This window comes from Bombina bombina, chromosome 2 (assembly GCF_027579735.1).
Source record: "Bombina bombina isolate aBomBom1 chromosome 2, aBomBom1.pri, whole genome shotgun sequence".
Lineage (NCBI taxonomy): Eukaryota > Metazoa > Chordata > Amphibia > Anura > Bombinatoridae > Bombina > Bombina bombina.
The window spans coordinates 345,203,618-345,227,059 of NC_069500.1; the positions used below are offsets into that span (position 1 = coordinate 345,203,618).

Here is a 23,442-nt window from a genome sequence, read left to right on the forward strand (position 1 = left end):
TTTGTTAAAGGGAAAAGAGGGGGAAAAGGAATCCATTCCTGTCCCATTCATTCTTAACAATGTTTGCCATCTAACAGGAGCAGGGAAGGATCAGGTACCACCCTGTCCTCAAACTCTATCCAATTTAGGAATGAAAGGTTCATCAGGCAATTTAGCCTCTGGAACCTCTGAATTCGCCAAAAACTTCCTCTAGAAGAAAGCGCAAATTCCGAAACTAAAGTCTGGTTCCTCCGCAGCCGGAGGTTTAGAGGCAGCAGACTCCGACCCAGAATGTTCATACTCTGAAGTCTCAGAAAGAACTTCATCCTCAGATAACCCTCAGTTAAATCCAATAAATTATCTGATTTGACTCTGGGAAGGAGTGCAATATGTAACCTTTTGCTTGCGCTTAGCAGGGCGAGGTAAAGCATTAAAGGCTGCAGACAGCGCCATCTGAACTGCGCAGTAACATCTGGTGAAAAAAGGCCCCCTCCAGATGGAGTATCAGCAATGCTATGGGAAAACTGCATGTGTAGAGATACAATAATGTAGGGTACGCACCTCACTGGACGACAACTCCTCAGAGGTGGATGGCTCCGTGGTATCAAACATGTTTGATATCACATTATCAAGGCATATGGAACATAATTGAGAGGGCGGAACTAAGGCCTTCTCACAATATAAACAGGAATTACTCATTAGGAATAGAGGGAGTGCCCTCTAAAGTAACAGAATCCTCCATCACTAGTGCAATAACCGGAGAACTAGAGAAATAAAACATTTTATTTTATTCAAGAAACAGCACCATTATACCCCAATGGATGGGGCACTTACCACCTCCTATGACCCAGACAGTACAGAGATTTATGACCTGGTCAGGAAAAATGGGAATGAATACCATGGTGCACAATGCAGGACCGTCCCTGCTATGAGAAAGCGCACCAAGCTTGTAAGCTGCATGGCTTTCAAAGTGAAAGTGAAACCTGTATATTCCATAACGGCCTATGAGTCCATAACATCTCACACATAAAGCATCATAAAATCAAATAAACATATAACATTATTCCCTCCTGTTCAATTATCCCCCTAAAGAGATATTAACCTTTAATTCTATACAGATAAAAGGAGTCACACTGTGACCCTGTCTTCTTGCGTTATCATACATGTACAAAATATGAAACAATCTTACCAGAATCTACGCCATGGAACAGGAACACGGCCCTTCAAGTGTGACAGATGATAGCATCGCTTCTGACATGGACTTGAGTGAAGAAAGCAGGAAACGAAACTCGTCAACGCCGATTTCTTATGGAGCTGTTAAAATGAGTCGTGATAGTTTCGGAGAAAGACTCTCCCTGCATATCCAGACTCAAACTTTCATCCATGCTCTCACTGAGAGGCTGACAGGACTACTTAAAAACTAAATTTATGCTTACCTGATAAATTACTTTCTTTTACGATATGACAAGTCCATGGATTTCATCCTTACTTGTGGGATATTAACCTCCTGCTAACAGGAAGTGGCAAAGAGCACCACAGCAGAGCTGTATATATAGCCCCTCCCCTTCCCCTCCACCCTCAGTCATTCGGCCGAAGGTATAGGAAGAGAAACAGGAAAGGCTAAAAAGGTGCAGAGGTGACTGAAGTTTACAAAAAATATAAAGAAAAACTATCTTAAAAAGAACAGGGTGGGCCGTGGACTCGTCATATCGTAAAAGAAAGTAATTTATCAGGTAAGCATAAATTTAGTTTTCTTTTACAAAGATATGACGAGTCCACGAATTTCATCCTTACTTGTGGGAAACCAATACCAAAGCAATGGGACACGGATGAAAGGGAGGGACAAGACAGGAACCTAAACGGAAGGCACCACTGCTTGAAGAACTTTTCTCCCAAAGATAGCCTCAGAAGAAGCAAAAGTATCAAATTTGGAAAATTTGGAAAAAGTGTAAAGGGACGAACAAGTCGCAGCCTTACAAATCTGTTCCACAGAGGCATCGTTTTTAAAAGCCCATGTGGAAGCCACAGCCCTAGAAGAATGAGCCGTAATTCTTTCAGGAGGCTGTTGTCCAGCAGTCTCATATGCCAGGCGGATGATACTTCTCAGCCAAAAAGAAAGAGAGGTAGCCGTAGCTTTCTGACCCCTATGCTTTCCAGAATAAACAATGAATAATGAAGATGATTGACGGAAATCCTTATTTGCCTGTAAGTAAAACTTTAAGGCACGGACCACGTCCAAGTTATGTAACAGACGCTCCTTCTTAGAAGAAGGATTAGGACACAAGGAAGGAACAACAATTTCCTGATTAATATTCTTATTCAAAACAACCTTAGGAAGGAACCCAGGTTTGGTACGTAAAAACCACCTTATCAGAATGAATATGAGATAAGGCGAATCACACTAATGCTGAAAGCTCAGAAACTCTTCGAGCAGAAGAAATAGCAACCAAAAACAGAACTTTCCAAGATAATAGTTTAATATCTATGTAATGCATAGGTTCAAACGGAACCCCTTGCAAAACTCGAAGAACTAAATTCAAACTCCAGGGAGGAGTAATAGGTCTAAATACAGGCTAAATTCTAGATAGAGCCTGACAAAAAGACTGAACATCTGATACATTTGCCAAACGTTTGTGAAACAGAATTGACAAAGCTGAAATTTGTCCCTTTAAGGAACTTGCTGATAACCCTTTCTCCAATCCTTCTTGGAGAAAAGACAAAATCCTAGGAATCCTAACTTTACTCCATGAGTAACTCTTGGATTCACACCAATAAAGATATTTACGCCATATCTTATGATAGATTTTTCTAGTGACAGGCTTTCTAGCCTGTATCAAAGTATTGATAACTGAATCAGAGAATCCTCGCTTCGATAAAATCAAGCGTTCAATCTCCATGCAGTCAGTTGCAGAGAAATTAGATTTGGATGTTGGAAAGGACCTTGAATGAGAAGATCCTGTCTCAACGGAAGTTTCCACGGTGGCAGAGAGGAAACGGCGGAAACACATAAGCTAGGCTGAACAACCAAGGTACTGCCAAGGCATCTATCAGTTCGGCCTGAGGATCCCTTGACCGGGATCCGTTTTGGAAGCTTGGCATTCTGACGAGATGCCATCAAATCCAATTCCGGTCTGCCCCATCTGAGAATCAATGAGGCAAATACCTCTGGGTGAAGTTCCCACTCCCCGGATGAAAAATCTGCTTCCCAGTTCTCTACCCCTGGTATGTAGATCGCTGACAGATGACAAGAGTGGGCCTCTGCCCAACTGATTATCTTGGATACTCCTATCATCGCTAAGGAACTCCTTGTTCCCCCCTGATGATTGAGCCTTCAGGGAGTTCCAAACTGCACCCCAGCCCAGAAGGCTGGCATCTGTTGTCACTATCACCCACGAGGGTCTGCGGAAACAAGTCCCCTGAGACAGATGATCTGGCGACAACCACCAAAGAAGAGAGTTTCTGGTCTCTTGATCCAGAATTATCTTTGGAGATAAATCCACATAATCCCCATTCCACTGACCGAGCATGCACAGTTGCAGTGGTCTGAGATGAAAGCGAGCAAACTGAACGATGTCCATTGCTGCTACCATTAATCCGATTACCTCCATACACTGAGACACTGAGCCACTGATGGACAGAAGTGCTCGGCAAGTATTCAAAATCTTTGATTTTCTGACCTCCGTCAGAAATACTTTCATGGCTACCGAGTCTATCAGAGTTCCCAAGAAAGGAACCCTTGTCTGTGGAACAAGTGAACTCTTCTCTATGTTCACCTTCCAGCTGTGAGTTCTCAGAAAAGACAACACTGTGTCCGTGTGAGATTTTGCCAGATGATATGTTGACGCCTGAATCAGAATATCGTCCAGATAAGGTGCCACCGCTATCCCTTGCCGTCTGAGAACCGCCAAAAGAGACCCTACAACCTTTGTGAAGATTCTGCGTGCTGTGGCCAACCTGAAAGGAAGAGCCACGAACTGATAATGTTAGTCCAAGAAGGCAAACCTTAGAAATTTGTTTAAACACTTGAGGTCAAAAATGGGTCTGAACGTTCCCTCTTTTTTGGGGACCACAAATAGGTTTGAGTAAAACCCCTGTCCCTGTTCCAATTTTGGAAAAGGACAGATTACTCCCATAGTAAAAAAGTATTTTACACAGCCTCTCTCTTTATCTGGTTTGCAGATAATTTTGAAAGATGAAATCTCCCTCTTAGGAGAAAATCCTTGTATTCCAATTGATAACCGTGGGTCACTATTTCTAGTGCCCAGGAATCCTGAACATCTCTTGCCCAAGCCTGGGCAAAGAAAGAAAGTTTGCCCCCTACTAGATACGGTCCCGGATCGGGGGCCACCCCTTCATGCTGTCTTAGGACCATGCTGTCTTTTTGGATTGTTTACCCTTATTCCAGTTCTGATTGGGTCTCCAGACTGACTTAGATTGGGAAAAATTCCCTTCCTGCTTTGTGGAAGAAGAAGCGGGGGGTCCTCCTTTAAAGTTCCGGAAGGAACGAAAATTATTCTGTTTACCTCTCATTTTAACCGACCTATCCTGAGGTAGGGCATGGCCCTTACCTCCTGTAATATCAGAAATGATCTCCTTCAATTCTGGCCCAAAAAGGGTCTTACCTTTAAAGGGAATAGCTAAAAGCTTATGTTTTGATGACACATCAGCAGACCAAGATTTGAGCCACAATGCTCTACGTGCTAAAATAGCAAATCCTGCATTTTTTGCCGCTAATTTAGAAATTTGAAAAGCGGCATCAGTAATAAAAGAATTAGCTAGCTTAAGAGCCTTAATTCTATCTAGAATGTCATCTAATGGAGTCTCAACCTTAAGAGACTCTTCTAGAGCCTCAAACCAAAAAGCTGCTGCAGTAGTTACTGGAACAATGCAAGCCGTAGGTTGTAAAATAAATCCCTGATTAACAAATAATTTCTCTAGTAGACCCTCTAATTTCTTATCCATAGGATCCTTGAAAGCACAACTATCCTCAATGGGTATAGTAGTACGCTTAGCTAGGGAAGATATAGCTCCCTCTACCTTAGGGACCGTTTGCCATGAGTCCCGAATGGTATCTGATATAGGAAACATTTTCTTAAAATTAGGAGAGGGAGAAAACGGTATACCTGGTCTATCCCATTCCTTACTAATAATTTCCAAAATTCTCTTAGGAACCGGAAAAACATCAGTGTAAGTAGGAACTTCCAAATATTTATCCATTTTACACAATTTCTCTGGAGGAATCACAATAGGATCACAATCATCCAGAGTCGCTAAAACCTCCCTAAGCAACAGGCGGAGGTGTTCAAGCTTAAATTTAAATGACATAGCATCCGAATCTGTCTGAGGCAAAACATTCCCTGAATCAGAAATTTCACCCTCAGACAGTAATTCCCTGATCCCCAAATCAGAGCACTGTGAGGGAACATCGGAAATAGCTAATAAAGCATCAGAGGATTCAGTATTTACATTAATACTTGACCTACTGCGTTTACCCTGCAACACTGGTAATTTAGACAATACCTCTGTAAGGGTAGTTGACATAACTGCAGCCATCTCCTGCAGAGTAAAGGAATTAGACGCACTAGTAGTACTAGGCGTCGATTGTGTGGACATAAAAGGTTGTGACACTTCGGGAGAATTAGATGGCATATCCTGATTCTCTTCAGACTGAGAATCATCCTTAGGCACACTTACTTTATTCAAAATATGCTTTTTACATTGTAAAGCCCTTTCAGTACAAAAGTTACACAATGTTAGAGGGGTTTGCACAATAGCTTCTAAACACATAGAACAATGGGAAACCTCAATGTCAGACATGTTGAACAGACTAGTAATACCACAAAAGTCGTTTAAACACTTATTTATAGCATAAAATAAACATTCGAAAAAATGTGTACTGTGCCTTTAAGAAAAGAAATAGTGAACAATTTTTCCAAAATGCACAAAAAACGTTAAATTATTCCCAAATTTAACTTAATATCGTTGGTTAATCCAAAAATTACTGCACCCAGAAGCAAGGGCAGAAATAAGGCTTTAGAAGTACTTATATCAACATGCAGTCAAAAGATAGCTAAAAATACACTCTGCACCACTGTGGCGCCTACCTGCCCCCAGGGTACTTCAAATCAAGTTTCCAACCCTTCAGACCAGCTACACAGTCCAGGAGCCACCTAGTTACTGTTTGCTGCTGCTAAGCCTGAAGAAATTGCGCCAAAATAGGCTCCGCCCCTTAAGGTCAAAAGTCAGAGTAGGCCCAAACAACACTGCATGGAAATGCAGTTTTGCACTAAAGTAAAAATACACACACAATTACAACCCTCAAGCATTAAACCAATAAGTTTTAAGTTCCAAAAATAAAAAACATAAAACATTGTTTTTTATATTGTCTCCTATGCCACATAATGCCCAAATATCAACTAATGATAAATATAATATAGGGACTCCAGTAACACCCCTCTTATTAAAATAGGTTTTACTGCTTACCCCATCCCCATACAGGGAAATAATGCCAGCCAGTTCTGATACACCAAGTCTCCTCAGAAAAAAAGGCTGCACATACCTTAAATGCTGCTTGCAGCATGAAACCGGTCTCCACACTGAAGATGTCTCATGGTTACCTTCAGAATTCTTGTGGGAACCAGCGTGGATCTTAGTTACAAACGCAAAGATCATCAAACCTCAGGGCAGAAATCTTCTTCCATATCCCCCTGAGGAAAATAGTACGCACCGGTACCATTTAAAATAAAAAACTTCTTAATTGAAGAAACTAAAACTAACACCTCACTTTACCATGTCTTCCTAGTATAATACAGGCAAAGAGAATGACTGAGGGTGGAGGGGAAGGGGAGGGGCTATATATACAGCTCTGCTGTGGTGCTCTTTGCCACTTCCTGTTAGCAGGAGGTTAATATCCCACAAGCAAGGATGAAATCCGTGGACTTGTCATATCTTTGTAAAATAAACTCCAGTCCCATCTCGAAGAGTACTACCCTCCATAAGAGACTACTCCGAAATCTTCTAACACTTCTATGCCAACCTCCTGTGACGAAAGGCAAAGAATGACTGGGGTTATGAGGAAGTGGGGAGGTATTTAAGCCTTTGGCTGGGGTGTTTTTTTTTTTGTTTTTTTTTGTTTAAATCTTTTTTTATTGAGGGAATGTACAATTTCCAGGACAAAAAAAAACAGTTTGCCTCAGCAGGCACATGACACATAGCATCTGACAAGATAAGTATCAAGAACATAAACAAATACATAAGAACGAATGTAGGGAAAAATCTCTTATCAGAACATTCACAGAGTATTCCCAAGTTGAGATATAAAACAGATGCACAACAGTTGAAGAGCAAACTCAGAATCACCCTCTTTTCCCTCAAAGATAGCTGGGGCCACTTTTGGACCCCTATAACTTAAATGTACTACTCAGAGGGCTTTTGGATAGTATAGGCCAAATCGGGGCCTACACTGACATACTCCTTCCTATGACAACTAGGACCCCGGGAAGGTCCAAGAACTTAGGGGCAAAATTGAAGGAGATGATAAAATTAAATGAAATAACATTGAATATTACCGATATCTATCACTGTGTCAGAGAAATAAGACTGTAGGGACTGCACTACATATAAGTTTAAGTACTAATATATAAGAAAGATTAGTAACTCACAGACATACAAGTGGTATAAGAACATTAAGATTAAGGAAAAAAAAAAACTAAAGGTTGAAGTCTCAAGAAGGTTTGCAATCTAGCAAAAAATATGAGGTAAACTGGGCTACAGAACTCTGCAGTCACTTGGGGGTGATTAAATAATTATAGCACCATAGCGGGTAGGTAGTGGGAAATTGCTAAATAAGTCTAGTCGGAGGCTAATAATCTTAACAAGTCTGGCTATATCATGCCAGCAAAGAAATAGGTGGTCCCCCCACGGTTAGCCATATATACTAAATTTGCCATTCAAAGTTACCTATACCTCTGTTAACTTTCAGTAAAGCACCTCTATAACAGCTGCATCAGTGCACCCCAAGACCTCACCTTACAAATTACCTGAGAAACATATATGTTGGACGCTCCAGAATTTCTGAACCTTAGACAACCCACCAATAGTTCTAACCTATATGTTGGAAATATAAGTGAGCTAACAGTTATACGAAACCTGTAGTAATAAGCAGTCAATAAACATTAAACACAGAATGACATTCATAATAAAGCTTAACATCCGAAGAGCCAATTTTTACACTTATATAGGTACAAACTCTGGCAATGACTCTACGAACAGGGCAGAGACTGCACAACTCTGCCAAAAGGGAGCATAGAGGATAAGCTAGTTATCCCTTTACTACACAATTGGTAGGGGGGGGGGGGAGGAAGGGAGATGGAAGGGGTAGAGGAAGGGGAAGGGGTTAAGAAAAAAAGAAAGAAAAAAAAAAAAAAGAAAAAAAGGGGGGGTAAAGAAGGGGGGAGAAGGGGGAAGAGAGGGGAGTAAAGAAGGGGGGAAGGGGGAGAGGGGGGAAGGGAGAGAGAGAAGGGGGGGAGAGGAGGGGAGGAGGAGGGGAGGAGGAGGGGGGAGGAAGAGGGGGGAGGAGGGGAGGAGGAGGGGGGAGGAAGAGGGTGGAGGAGGGAAAAAAAAGGGGGGGAGAGGGGGAAGAGATGGGGGGAAGGGGGGAAAGGGGAGAGAGATAGAGGGGAGAGAGGGATGGGGGAAGGAAGAGAGGGATGGGGGAAGGAGGAGAGGGAAGGAGGAGAGGGAAGGGGGGGGAAGAGGGGTGGGGGGGAGAGGGGACGGGGAGAGGGGTGGGGGGGAGAGGAGGGGAGAGGGGGAGAGAGGGGGGGCAGATCTAAGACTGGTAATGGAGTCCCATTCTTTGTACAGGCCATGTTACCCAAGTATTATTTTGATGGAACCACTCTCTTCCCCAGCATCACACACTCTCAGGAGGGGGCTAACAGGATTAACTAGTTTAGTTAACTAGTCTGTTATGCATTGGAACCAAGCAGCAGAAACCTCAGTAAAAGAACATATTTGCAGTACAGAATGTCACTGAGGTGTGTATTATATGGACATCTATCTTATCTTTAAATTACACAAAAGATCTCCCTAGTATAGTCTCAGGCAATGTTGCCATCATAAAGTAGGAGAGAGGAGCATTAAGAGTCACTGCATATGTTAAGCAAGGGTATATTTTTATCGCTAGGGCATCTGTGCGAAGTCTCAGAGATGACATGTAAGCTCAGCCCACGCCAGTTTTCCTGCAAGTACAGTTCTGCTGATACATAGCCCCACAATGACTCCAAAGATCGTGGGGAACTTGCACGTAAGTTAGTGTAAAGGGACAAATGTTCAACGGAGCATCGGGATAGTGGGGGACAAGGGGCCTCCTGTCAGAACCATACGACGTCGGAGTAGCAAGTTTCTGGCCACACATACTCACGGGCCCATCGCTCAGCTCTCTGAGAGCCTCACCGTCAATGCCTCCCGCGATTTCCGCACCTTGCTGACAGGCAGGAACTCCCCTCTGCTCCTGAGTATCGATCGGGTCTCCTCGGTCAGAGGTATATAATAGATGATCGCTGCAGGCGGGAGCTAGGGGAGCGTCTAGGTGGGCGGCCGTTTCCAATAAGAAATGACAGGCAGAAGTTCCCGGGGCAACAGCTTCACTCTTTGCTATTAGGGTCTCTTCTTCAGTAAGGCTAACGGCATCCCGCCTCACACCTAGAGGTTGGCTGAGTTGAATAAGCCTGTCTAATCGGCTCATTAGCTTGTTATCGTAGTAGTCAAAGAGGGCCCATACAGTCATGTGGTGTTCCTCCATGATCATCGCAGCTTCCAGTTAGGCCTCAGTTAGCAATTCTGACCGCATACAGCAAAGCACATCAAGCACCTACTCCAAACTGATCAGCAGGCTCTATGACAGGGGATAAAGTATAGTTTCTGTCATTTAGGAGGCATTAAGCCTAAATTAGTCCCCCACATTCAATGATAAAGTCGGGAGCTATCATATCATGCGTCTTGTCCCTTTGGCGGTTAGCTCCGCCCCCGGCTGGGGTGTTTTTGCCTCCTCCTGGTGGCCAGGTTCAGTATTTCCCACAAGTAAGGAATGCAGCTGTGGACTCTTCCCATATTAAGATGGAAATAGCAACTATCCTCTATAGGGATCGTAGTTCTCTTAGCCAGAGAAGAAATAGCCCCTTCTACTTTAGGCACCGTTTGCCAAGAATCAATGGATTCAGCAATAGGAAACATCTTCTTAAAAACTGAAAATGGGAAGAAAGGAATCCCTGGTTTTTCCAATTCCTGCTCAATAATCTCCGTCACACGATCTGGAACAGGAAACACTTCCATAGAGGAAGAGACATCATAGAATCTATTAAGCTTACTAGATTTCTTAGGATTAACTACAACAGGAGAGTCAGAATCATCCAAAGTAGCCAAAACCTCTTTTAATAAAACATGAAGGTATTCAAGCTTAAACCTAAAAGCTTACTTATTCCACCTCAGACAAAAGATTAACACTGTCAGACTCAGAGATTTCACCCTCAGAAGGAACTGAGGCAACATCCTCCCTAGAATTATGAGGATCAATCTGTATAGTAGCTGCTAAAACATGCACTTTACAATCTATTAAGTGTTTAGTTTTCCTCTTGCGTTTTCCTAAAACAGGAAAGGCAGATAAAGCTGCAGGTACCGCAGAGGATTTCTGTGCAGCGAAATCTGGAGGCAAATATACCCCATTAGGAAGTTGTGAGGAACTGCAGGGCACTGCATGTGATGCCATATCGGTTTGGGACGTTTAAGGAGAAGGCTGCGGCATTGCCGGAACAACATCATCCTGAGAGACATTAGGCTCATAAGGCAATAATTTTTCTTTGCATTGAAGCGTTCTAGCTAAACAAGTAGCACAAATTTGCAAAGAAAAACAATTTGCACCTCTAAACATAATAAACATTTATTAAAAACAATATCATCATTATCCATGTCCATAGCGAAGAAAAATCAGCCCCAGGAATAAATTTTTATAAAGAACAACTGTCACTTTAAGAAAAAAAACAAACAAAAAAAAAACGTTGCAAACCCCCCCCCCCCTAAAGTTTGACAACCTCTACACCTCAGCAGTACTGAGGTGCCTACCGCAATTCCGGGAGACTTGAAGAGGACACAGACACACAACTGCACATACACAGACAGACTGCAGCAACAACACAGAGACGCCGATCCATTACGAATAACAAACACAAGGCGAACGTGATCAGTATATCCGGAAAAGCACAGACAAGAAAAAAGGCGCGCAATTCGAAAAAGACATAGCAACAACCGTTACTACACAAACAAAACAAACATTCGCCAAAAAATAAAAATTTAGCAGCACCTGGTCTAACGTGCAAATCCCAAATCACATAGTGCCTGCATACTGTCAAACAAATCTTATTTAAAGGATTATTAAATCACAGAAAGAAAAACTGTAGAATATAAATAACATAATTTATGTAAGAACTTACCTGATAAATTAATTTTTTTCATATTGGCAAGAGTCCATGAGCTAGTGACATATGGGATATACAATCCTACCAGTAGGGGCAAAGTTTCCCAAACCTTAAAATGCCTATAAATACACCCCTCACCACACCCACAATTCAGTTTAACAAATAGCCAAGCAGTGGGGTGATAAAGAAAGGAGTAGAAAGCATCAACAAAGGAAATTTGGAAATAATTGTGCTTTATACAAAAAATCATAACCACCATAAAAAGGGTGGGCCTCATGGACTCTTGCCAATATGAAAGAAATGAATTTATCAGGTAAGTTCTTACATAAATTATGTTTTCTTTCATGTTATTGGCAAGAGTCCATGAGCTAGTGACATATGGGATATCAATACCCAAGATGTGGAGTCTTCCACTCAAGAGTCACTAGAGAGGGAGGGAATAAAAATAAAAACAGCCATATTTCGCTGAAAAAATTAATCCACAACCCAAAAAAAATAAGTTTATTTTCATTTTTGAAAGAAAAAAACAAATCAAAAAGCAGAAGAATCAAACTGAAACAGCTGAAGAACTTTTCTACCAAAAACTGCTTCCCGAAGAAGCAAATACATAAAAACGGTAGAATTTAGTAAATGTATGCAAAGAGGACCAAGTCGCCGCTTTGCAAATCTGATCAACTGAAGCTTCATTCTTAAAAGCCCACGAAGTGGAGACTGATCTAGTAGAATGAGCTGTAATTCTCTAAGGCGGGGCCTGACCCGACTCCAAATAAGCTTGATGAATCAAAAATTTCAACCAAGAAGCCAAGGAAATAGCAGAAGCCTTCTGACCTTTCCTAGGACCAGAAAATAAAACAAATAGACTGGAAGTCTTCCTGAAATCTTTAGTAGCTTCCACATAATATTTCAAAGCTCTTACCACATCCAAAGAATGTAAGGATCTCTCCAAAAAATTCTTAGGATTAGGACACAAGGAAGGGACAACAATTTCTCTACTAATGTTGTTAGAATTCACAACCTTAGGTAAAAATTGAAAAGAAGTCCGCAAAACTGCCTTATCCTGATGAAAAATCAGAAAAGGAGACTCACAAGAAAGAGCAGATAGCTCAGAAACTCTTCTAGCAGAAGAAATAGCCAAAAGGAACAACACTTTCCAGGAAAGAAGTTTAATGTCCAAAGAATGCATAGGCTCAAATGGAGGAGCCTGTAAAGCCTTCAGAACCAAATTAAGACTGCAAGGAGGAGAAATTGATTTAATGACAGGCTTAATACGAACTAAAGCCTGTACAAAACAGTGAATATCAGGAAGTATAGCAATCTTTCTGTGAAATAAAACAGAAAGAGCGGAGATTTGTCCTTTCAAGGAACTTGCAGACAAACCCTTATCCAAACCATCCTGAAGGAACTGTAAAATTCTAGGAATTTTAATAGAATGCCACGAGAATTTATGAGAAGAACACCATGAAATGTAAGTCTTCCAAACTCTATAATAAATCTTTCTAGAGACAGATTTACGAGCTTGTAACATAGTATTAATCACTGAGTCAGAGAAAACTCTATGACTTAGAACTAAGCGTTCAATTTCCATACCTTCAAAATTAATGATTTGAGATCCTGATGGAAAAACGGACCTTGAGATAGTAGGTCCGGCCGTAACGGAAGTGGCCAAGGCGGGCAACTGGACATCCGAACCAGATCCGCATACCAAAACCTGTGTGGCCATGCTGGAGCCACCAGCAACACAAAAGACTGTTTCATGATGATTTTGGAGATCACTCTTGGAAGGAGAACTAGAGACGGGAAGATGTAAGCAGGTTGATAACACCAAGGAAGTGTCAGCGCATCCACTGCTTCCGCCTGAACATCCCTGGACCTGGACAGGTATCTGGGAAGTTTCTTGTTTAGATGAGAGGCCATGAGATCTATCTCTGGAAGCCCCCACATCTGAACAATCTGAGAAAACACATCTGGATGGAGAGACCACTCCCCTGGATGTAAAGTCTGGCGGCTGAGATAATCCGCCTCCCAATTGTCTACGCCTGGGATATGCACCACAGAGATTAGACAGGAGCTGGATTCCGCCCAGGCAAGTATCCGAGATACTTCTTTCATAGCTTGGGGACTGTGAGTCCCACCCTGATGATTGACATAAGCCACAGTTGTGATATTGTCTGTCTGAAAACAAATGAACGGTTCTCTCTTTAGCAGAGGCCAGAACTGAAGAGCCCTGAGAATTGCATGGAGTTCTAAAATATTTATTGGTAATCTCGCCTCTTGAGATTTCCAAACCCCTTGTGCTGTCAGAGATCCCCAAACAGCTCCCCAACCTGAAAGACTCGCATCTGTTGTGATCACAGTCCAGGTTGGGCGAACAAAAGAAGCCCCTTGAACCAAACGATGGTGATCTATCCACCATGTCAGAGAGTGTCGTACATTGGGATTCAAGGATATTAATTGTGCTATCTTTGTATAATCCCTGCACCATTGATTCAGCATACAAAGCTGTAGAGGTCTCATGTGAAAACGAGCAAAGGGGATTGCGTCCGATGCTGCAGTCATGAGACCTAAAACTTCCATGCACATAGCCACTGAAGGGAATGACAGACTGAAGGAGCCGGCATGCTGCGACCAATTTTAAACGTCTCTTGTCTGTTAGAGACAGAGTCATGGACACTGAATCTATCTGGAAGCCTAAAAAGGTGACCCTTGTCTGAGGAATAAAGAAACTTTTTGTTAAATTGATCCTCCAACCATGTTTCCGAAGAAACAACACTAGTTGATTTGTGTGAGATTCTGCAGTATGTAAACACTGAGCTAGTACCAAGATATTGTCCAAATAAGGAAACACCGCAATACCCTGTTCTCTGATTACAGATAGTAGGGCACCCAGAACCTTTGAAAAGATTCTTGGAGCTGTTGCTAGGCCAAATGGAAGAGCAACAAATTGGTAATGCTTGTCTAGAAAAGAGAATCTCAGAAACTGAAAGTGTTCTGGATGAATCGGAACATGAAGGTATGCATCCTGCAAGTCTATTGTGGACATATAATGTCCTCGCTGAACAAAAGGCAGAATAGTCCTTATAGTCACCATCTTGAAAGTTGGTACTCTTACATAACGATTCAAAATTTTTAGATCCAGAACTGGTCTGAATAAATTTTCTTTCTTCGGTACAATGAATAAGTTTGAATAAAACCCCAAACCTTGTTCCTGAGGAGGAACTGGCATGATTACCCCTGAAGACTCCAGATCTGAAACACACTTCAGAAAAGCCTGAGCTTTTACTGGATTTACAGGGATGCGTGAGAGAAAAAATCTTCTCAATGGAGGTCTTACTTTGAATCCTATTCGATACCCTTGAGAGAAAATGCTCTGAATCCAATGATTTTGGACAGATTTTATCCAAAAACCCTTGAAAAACCTTAATCTGCCCCCTACCAGTTGAGCTGGCATGAGGGCCGCACCTTCATGCGGATTTAGGGGCTGACTTTGGTTTCCTAAATGGCTTGGATTTATTCCAATTTGAGGAAGGCTTCCAATTGGAAGCAGATTCCTTGGGGAAAGGATTGAGTTTTTGTTCTTTATTCTGACGAAAGGAACGAAAACGGTTAGAAGCCTTAGATTTACCCTTAGGTTTTTTATCCTGAGGCAAAAAAACTCCTTTTCCCCCAGTGATAGTTGAAATAATAGAATCCAACTGAGAACCAAATAAATTATTACCTTGGAAAGAAAGAGATAGTAATCTAGATTTAGATGTCATATCAGCATTCCAAGATTTAAGCCACAAAGCTCTTCTAGCTAAAACAGCTAAAGACATGGATCTAACATCAATTTTGATAATATCAAAAATGGCATCACAAATAAAATGATTAGCATGTTGCAGTAAGTGAACAACGCTAGATATGTCAGAATCCAATACGTGTTGCGCTAAATTTTCCAACCAGAAAGTTGATGCAGCCGCAACATCAGCCAAAGAAATAGCAGGTCTGAGAAGATGACCTGAATATAAATAGGCCTTCCTTAGATAAGATTCAAGCTTCCTATCTAAAGGATCCTTAAAAGGAAGTTCTATCTTCCATAGGAATAGTGGTACGTTTAGCAAGAGTAGAAATAGCCCCATCAACTTTGGGGATTTTTCCCCAAAACTCTATAGATTTTGCTGGTAATGGATACAATTTTTTAAACCTTGAAGAAGGAATAAAAGAAGTACCTGGCTTATTCCATTCCCTAGAAATCATATCAGAAATAGCCTCAGGAATGGGAAAAAACCCTGGGGAAACCACAGGAGGTTTAAAAACAGCATTTAAACGTTTATTAGACTGAACGTCAATAGGACTGGTTACCTCAATATCCAAAGTAATTAACACTTCTTTTAATAAAGAACGCATATACTCTATTTTAAATAAATAAGTAGATTTGTCAGTGTCAATGTCTGAGGGAGGATCTTCTGTTTCAGATAGATCCTCATCAGAAGAGGATGAATTATAATGTTGTTGGTCATTTGAAATTTCATCAGCTAAATGAGAAGTTTTAAAAGACCTTTTACGTTTATTAGAAGGTGGAAATGCAGACAAAGCCTTCATAATAGAATCAGAAACAAATTCTTTAAAATTTACAGGTATATCATGCACATTAGAAGTTGAAGGAACTGCAACTGGCAATGTACTATTACTGATGGAAACACTATCTGCATTTAAAAGTTTATCATGACAACTATTACAAATGACATTCGGTGGAATAATTTCTACAACTTTACAACAAATGCACTTAGCTTTGGTAGAACCGATGTCAGGCAGCAATGTTCCAGCAGAAACTTCTGAGGCAGGATCAGACATCTTGCACAATGTAAGAGAAAAAACAACATATAAAGCAAAATTATCTATTTCCTTATATGACAGTTTCAGGAATGGGAAAAAATGCAATAGCATAGGCCTCTGAAAGCAAAAAGCAAGAGGCAAACAAACAAGGGGTATTGAAATAATGAAAAAAAATTTGCGCCAAGTATGACGCACAACGTAACGTCTTTTTTTGGCGCCAAAAATGACCGGAAATGACACACTTGCGTCACTGACGACGCCGGAAATGACAAAGTTGCGTCATAAACGTACTTTTTCACGCCAAAAAAAATTTCGCGTCAAGAATGACGCAATAAAGTTTAGCATTTGACGCACCCGCGGGCCTAATACCCGCAATTACAAGAAGTAGTCAATTGAAAAAAGACTAAACCCCAGGTAAGAAATACATTTCTTAAAAATGTTTACATTCCCAAATATGAAACTGACAGTCTGCAGAAGGAAATACATGAACCTGACTCATGGCAAATATAAGTACAATACATATATTTAGAACTTTATATAAATGCATAAAGTGCCAAACCATAGCTGAGAGTGTCTTAAGTAATGAAAACATACTTACCAAAAGACACCCATCCACATATAGCAGATAGCCAAACCAGTACTAAAACAGTTAGTAGAGGTAATGGTAAATTGAGAGTATATCGTCGATCTGAAAAGGGAGGTAGGAGATGAATCTCTACGACCGATAACAGAGAACCTATGAAATAGACCCCCGTTAGGGAAATCATCGTATTCAAATAAGTGATACTCCCTTCACGTCCCTCTGACATTCGCTGTACTCTGAGAGGAATCGGGCTTCAACAATGCTGAGAAGCGCATATCAACGTAGAAATCTTAGCACAAACTTACTTCACCACCTCCATAGGAGGCAAAGTTTGTAAAACTGAATTGTGGGTGTGGTGAGGGGTGTATTTATAGTCATTTTAAGGTTTGGGAAGCTTTGCCCCTCCTGGTAGGATTGTATATCCCATATGTCACTAGCTCATGGACTCTTGCCAATTACATGAAAGAAAATGATTCTTTAAAAGTGCAAAGTCTCCTATACCTAGAAGACAAAAAAGCACTTACCTGCTAGACTAGCTGTCCGGCAGGAAGATGGCTCACAAGGCGTGAAAGGACACAAACTCCTAACAGAGACCTGTGGAAAAAAGAAAGAACAGAGTAACCAACTCTGGATTTCAACACTTAGGGCAGCAATATGATAGGAAACAAAGTAAGCACCATCTTACAACTTCCTAACTGCATAAAAGCCACCACTACTCTGCAGCAGAGACTGACATGGATTACAGCTATACCCAAATCCTTGCTTGCAGGGAAAACTATCCCCCCCCATAAAGGATTTCATTTCTTCAGACACCAAACTTCACCTCCTCCATTGACAGAGGCAAAGAGAATGACTAGGGATTATGGGAAGGGGAGTGATATTTAACAGCTTTGCTTTGGTGCTCTTTGCCGCCTCCTGCTGGACAGGAGAGATATTACCACTAGTAATTGATGATGTCGTGGACTCACCATATCTTAGGAAAGATATAAACTTTTTATCTAAAATGGACAAAAGAAGACAGCGCCTCATAGTGCAGATATAACTTTAAATCAGTGGGATCACAAAGCAAGAACAGATGGAAATATACTCACAAGAGTACTGGCACTCTAATATAAAGTAGTGCGAATATGCAGGCTGACATTTAACAGCAGTCGTTGAGAGCAATGTCCGTCTGAACCGAACTGCTATGAAAGGTTAAGCTCTGTTACAGCCTTTTTATTATTTGATATCCCATTGTTATATATTGGGATCACTTTTTAACCTTCCATAGCAGTTCGGTTCAGACGGACACACAGGGATAGCCGTATACTACTAACGGTGCTGATCCAGCAGATCCTGTGACTTATCAGGAGGAGAGCCCACGGCTGCACCCTTGAATCACCAGAGGAGGCTTCTGTCAGCGTACTGACTGCTGTTAAATGTCAGCTTGCATATTCGCACTACTTTATATAAGAGTGCCAGTACTCTTGTGAGTATATTTCCATCTGTTCGTGCTTTGTGATCCCACTGATTTAAAGTTATATCTGCACTATGAGGCGCTGTCTTCTTAAATCTGACCGATCACCCAGTTCCAAGACCAGCAGCCCATTGTTTTTTCAACTCAGCACCATTGCACCAGAGATACTACTCTGATTGACACCGTTTGCAACCTTGTCACGGACAGTATACAATAAGCCCAAAACCTTTTTTTCACATTTTAATACAAATTTTATTGTGCTTTTGAATTTATTTTCTTTTCAGCTTTTTACCTTGTCACAGGTTTATAACGTTTGAGTTGCAATATTGTTTTTATTTGATTTTTACATTTGTTTCACCTATATGTTTTTGATTAAAACTTATAATGCTAAACAGTCCCATTATGATACTATATATTTGATGGGACACTTGTTATAGAGGTGCACTCTATCACTGCACATGTGGTTCAGTTTCTTCATTTTTATCTAAAGTGACTATAAAGGAATGCTAGAACATACACCCAGAGTTAAAATGGTTTCCACCATTTTGAGTCTAGCTTCCAAAAGCTCAATAATAGAAGTCTAAAAAGGATACAAATTTTTAAATCTTGAGAAGACCCTCTGAGGGCATAGCAGCATTATAACTAGAAACATTAACTTTAGCAGGCTAAAAACTAGTAGAAGGTAAATTCTGAAATTACCTTTTACACTTTTTTTTATTTTGTTCTTTAATACAGTTACATCAATCAATACTGTCGCATCTGCAACATTAGAATTCACTTCTACAGTTCAAAAATATGCATCATGCAACTTTTAAATATAAACATCTTTCTCAATTACAAGTGATTAATAAAGTTTTCATCAAGGAATAAGTAGAACTAAACAAAAGGAAAAAAGAAGGAACACTAAGGGAAACTTGTCAATAAGTATGTGCAGTTGGACAAAGAACAGCTTGGAGGTCCAAGGGTGTAATGACTCTTACAGTTGGCCTGGTTGGGTAACTAAGAATGCCCTTTTCAGGCAGTATGTAGTAGCAATGTTAGAGTGAATTTATGGGAAGATGTAGGTGGTTATAGGAATTGTATTTTAAGTAAAGCAGGAAAGGGTGCTAGATTGGGGTCACGATTCCCATATGTATTGCATATTGTGATAGAAGTCCAGATTGTTGATGGACAAAACTACAAGGCTCCATAACTGCAAAAAATATAAACAAAATAACATTAAAGGGACAGTCAACACCAGAATTTTTGTTGTTTTAAAAGATAGATAATCCCTTAATTACCAATTCCACAGTTTTGCATAACCAACACAGTTATAATTATACACATTTTACCTCTGTAATTACCTTGTATCTAAGCCTCAGCAGACTGTCCCCTTATTTCAGTTCTTTGACAGACTTGCATTTTAGCCAATCAGAGATGTCTCCATGGTAAATTCACGTGCATGAGCTTAATGTATCTATATGAAACACGTGAACTAATGCCCTCTAGTGGTGAAAAAATATCAAAATGCATTTAGATTAGAGGCGTCATTCAAGGTCTAAGAAATTAGCATATGAACCTCCTAAGTTTAGCTTTCAACTAAGAATACCAAAAGAACAAAGCAAAATTGGTGATAAAAGTAAATTGGAAAGTTGTTTAAAATTACATGCCCTATTTGAAACATTAACTTTTTTTGGACTTGACTGTCCCTTTAAATACAGAGTGATAATATCCCCATTAAACGAGATCTTGAAGAAAGGGAGACACCCCTTATAAAAAAAAACCCCTTACAGTTTGAAAAATCATCGATACAAGACAAGTACATCTATTCATCCAGACAGCGCACTTGTAAAGTGAGATGCACGTCAATCTTACATCATATATAATAGAAAAGGGAGCAAAAAAGTATGCACACTATCACACCGACACATGCAGACCTGAAGGCCGGCATGCATCAACAAAGTACACGAAAACAAGCGTGGGTCAAAAATACGCACGTGAATAGCATCAAAAAGGGGAAATATCAAACAACAACAAATATATAACTGTCTGAAGGCTATGTACATATAACAATATATATAGTAAAACACAAACAGCCTATAGAGTGCCAAATAAATAAAAATATAGTACTTACCCAAAGGCACTCTGAGTTAACCAGTAGGAAGCCAAGACTAGTGCTGAAACATAACAGCAGAGGAACTGGAATAAGAGTATATAGACGAACCAACAGGAAGAGGGAAAGGACAAGTACCTGCGACTTCCATGGCAAGGCATGCAACTAAATCCCCACTAGAGAAAGATTTGTCACTTCCAATACTCCAAATACATCCCTCTGACAAGCAATAGGCTTCAACTTAATTTGAGAACCCCTCTCTCTGAAGAAACAAATGCACATTTCATTCTTCAAAAACCTCCAGTGGAGGTAAAGACAAGACTGAGGTACCGGTGTGGTGGGAGGGGTTTTACAGAGATCTTGGTGTTTGCCTCCTCCTAATGGTAGGGAAGAGCAATTCCCATTAATGGATTGTGGACTCTCACCACCTGTAAGAAAGAAATTACCAGTTAAGAGCTGTTCCACTGCTACAAGCACAGTAATACGAGCAGTGAAAATTTTGTAGAATTTAGTGAACACTCTCAAGCTAGGAGACTTGCAACCAACCTAGAAATATTAGGCTCCTCTGATAGAGAATCATTAGCTGACTTTAAGTTCTCAATTGTTGATGTTGGATGGTATCTAAACAAGTTGATTTTATCCAGCTAAATCTTTTAAGCTTGAGCAGCACACAGTAATGTGGCCCTTCATGGCCACCATCCAGAAGATCCCCAAACACTTCTATATCTTATATACTGCTCTACAACGCACCATATGTATGGACATTTGAGTAAATAATCTCAAGGCAAAGGCTAACATTTCATCCTGTCTAAAAAAAAAAATAGAACAAAAAAAGAATAGTGTCTAGCAGGAAGAACGGTCTTATGCTTTGAGATTCTACCTGTTCTTTTTAAAAGGAGGATAACTATATGTTGATGACTGCTACAAAAGGAAGTCAAAACATTAAGCTTTTATATATTTCCTCTACACAATAAAATTAATCTTTGTATATGTCTACACAGTCGCTGTATAAATCACTTTGTGTTGATAGAAAGCAAATCGTGAATACTGGATATGCTCATAATGAAAAAACACATGCAACCAGATGGTTTAAATACTTATTTTATAATACCGTTACCTGTTGCAAGTGAGCCATATGAGGTGGATTGGTATAGGCTGTCTGTACATGCGAAGGATGGATGGTAAATACAGTTTGCTGTGCTGGGAAACTGTTTTGTGGGGACTGTGCATTAGAGCCTGGAGTCATGGAAGGGGGAGTGGGAGCCAATCCAGCATGGTAGATCGCAGACTGTTGTTGTTGGTTAGCCAAGTGCAGTGCTTGAGCAGCTTGATGTTGATGATGCTATATAGAAGAAAAAATAAAAAATAGGCTCAAGAAAAAAATATGGATATATATATATAGTGTAATGTTTAGAAAGATATCAAATTAAGATTCTTTTATTCAGCTAAAATATGTGGGATGTGGGATAACACTCCAGTCAACTAGAAGGAGACAAAAAAAAACCTACATGCCAGAGCTTTTTAATTCCTCCCAATATCCAGTAATCCCTCAGTCTAACATACGACCAAGTAGATGGAGGAAAATAGAAAAGCAGAAAAGAGAAAGTGGAGTACTAATTAGCTTGCATATTGAAATTGCAAGTGCATGGTAAAAATGAATAACTATAGAAGGTTTAGAGCAGCCGACAGCCCTTTAGCGCACCCTACACTTTTAATGGATATTGCAACCGCTCGTATACACATATATACATATCAGTGTTCTCCACAGGACATTTTTAGCGGGTGCACCACACCTGGCTTAAATTTTAGGCAATATTAAGCTAATATTAAAAATGTTATATTTTTATTGCACAAATTATCCTTAAATACATGTATGCTAAATTATGCAATTAATTTGTGCTTTGGATATATTTATATATATATATATATATATATATATAACATAATTTATGCTTACCTGATAAATTTATTTCTCTTGTAGTGTATCCAGTCCACGGATCATCCATTACTTATGGGATATTAACTCCTCCCCAACAGGAAGTGCAAGAGGATTCACCCAGCAGAGCTGCTATATAGCTCCTCCCCTAACTGCCATTACCAGTCATTCGACCGAAAACATGCAGAGAAAGGAAAACCATAGGGTACAGTGGTGACTGTAGTTTAATGGAAAAATTACCTGCCTTAAAGTGACAGGGCGGGCCGTGGACTGGATACACTACAAGAGAAATAAATTTATCAGGTAAGCATAAATTATGTTTTCTCTTGTTAAGTGTATCCAGTCCACGGATCATCCATTACTTATGGGATACCAATACCAAAGCTAAAGTACACGGATGACGGGAGGGACAGGCAGGCTCTTTATACGGAAGGAACCACTGCCTGAAGAACCTTTCTCCCAAAAACAGCCTCCGAAGAAGCAAAAGTGTCAAATTTGTAAAATTTGGAAAAAGTATGAAGAGAAGACCAAGTTGCAGCCTTGCAAATCTGTTCAACAGAAGCCTCATTCTTAAAGGCCCAAGTGGAAGCCACAGCTCTAGTAGAATGTGCTGTAATTCTTTCAGGAGGCTGCTGTCCAGCAGTCTCATAGGCTAACCGTATTATGCTACGAAGCCAAAAGGAGAGAGAGGTAGCCGAAGCTTTTTGACCTCTCCTCTGACCAGAATAAACGACAAACAGGGAAGACGTTTGTCGAAAATCCTTAGTTGCCTGTAGATAAAATTTCAGGGCACGGACTACATCTAGATTGTGTAGCAGACGTTCCTTTTTCGAAGAAGGATTAGGACACAAAGATGTAACCACAATCTCTTGATTGATATTCCTGTTAGTGACCACCTTAGGTAGGAACCCAGGTTTAGTACGCAGAACTACCTTGTCTGAATGAAAAATCAGATAAGGAGAATCACAATGTAAGGCAGATAACTCAGAGACTCTTCGAGCCGAGGAAATCGCCATTAAAAACAGAACTTTCCAAGATAACAACTTGATATCAATGGAATGAAGGGGTTCAAACGGAACCCCCTGTAAAACATTAAGAACTAAGTTCAAA

The 23,442-nt window shown here is 40.5% G+C and overlaps 1 protein-coding gene across 1 annotated transcript in view; it reads right to left on the minus strand.

Annotated features, from left to right (window-relative positions):
- The window catches only part of ATXN2 (ataxin 2), a gene marked incomplete in the record, with an annotated part of 1,324,939 nt that overhangs the window by 23,000 nt on the left and 1,278,497 nt on the right, over positions 1–23,442 (minus strand). The window contains 1 exon segment of the mRNA XM_053699757.1: positions 21,514–21,738. Within this exon segment, the coding sequence (XP_053555732.1) occupies positions 21,514–21,738 (225 nt within the window).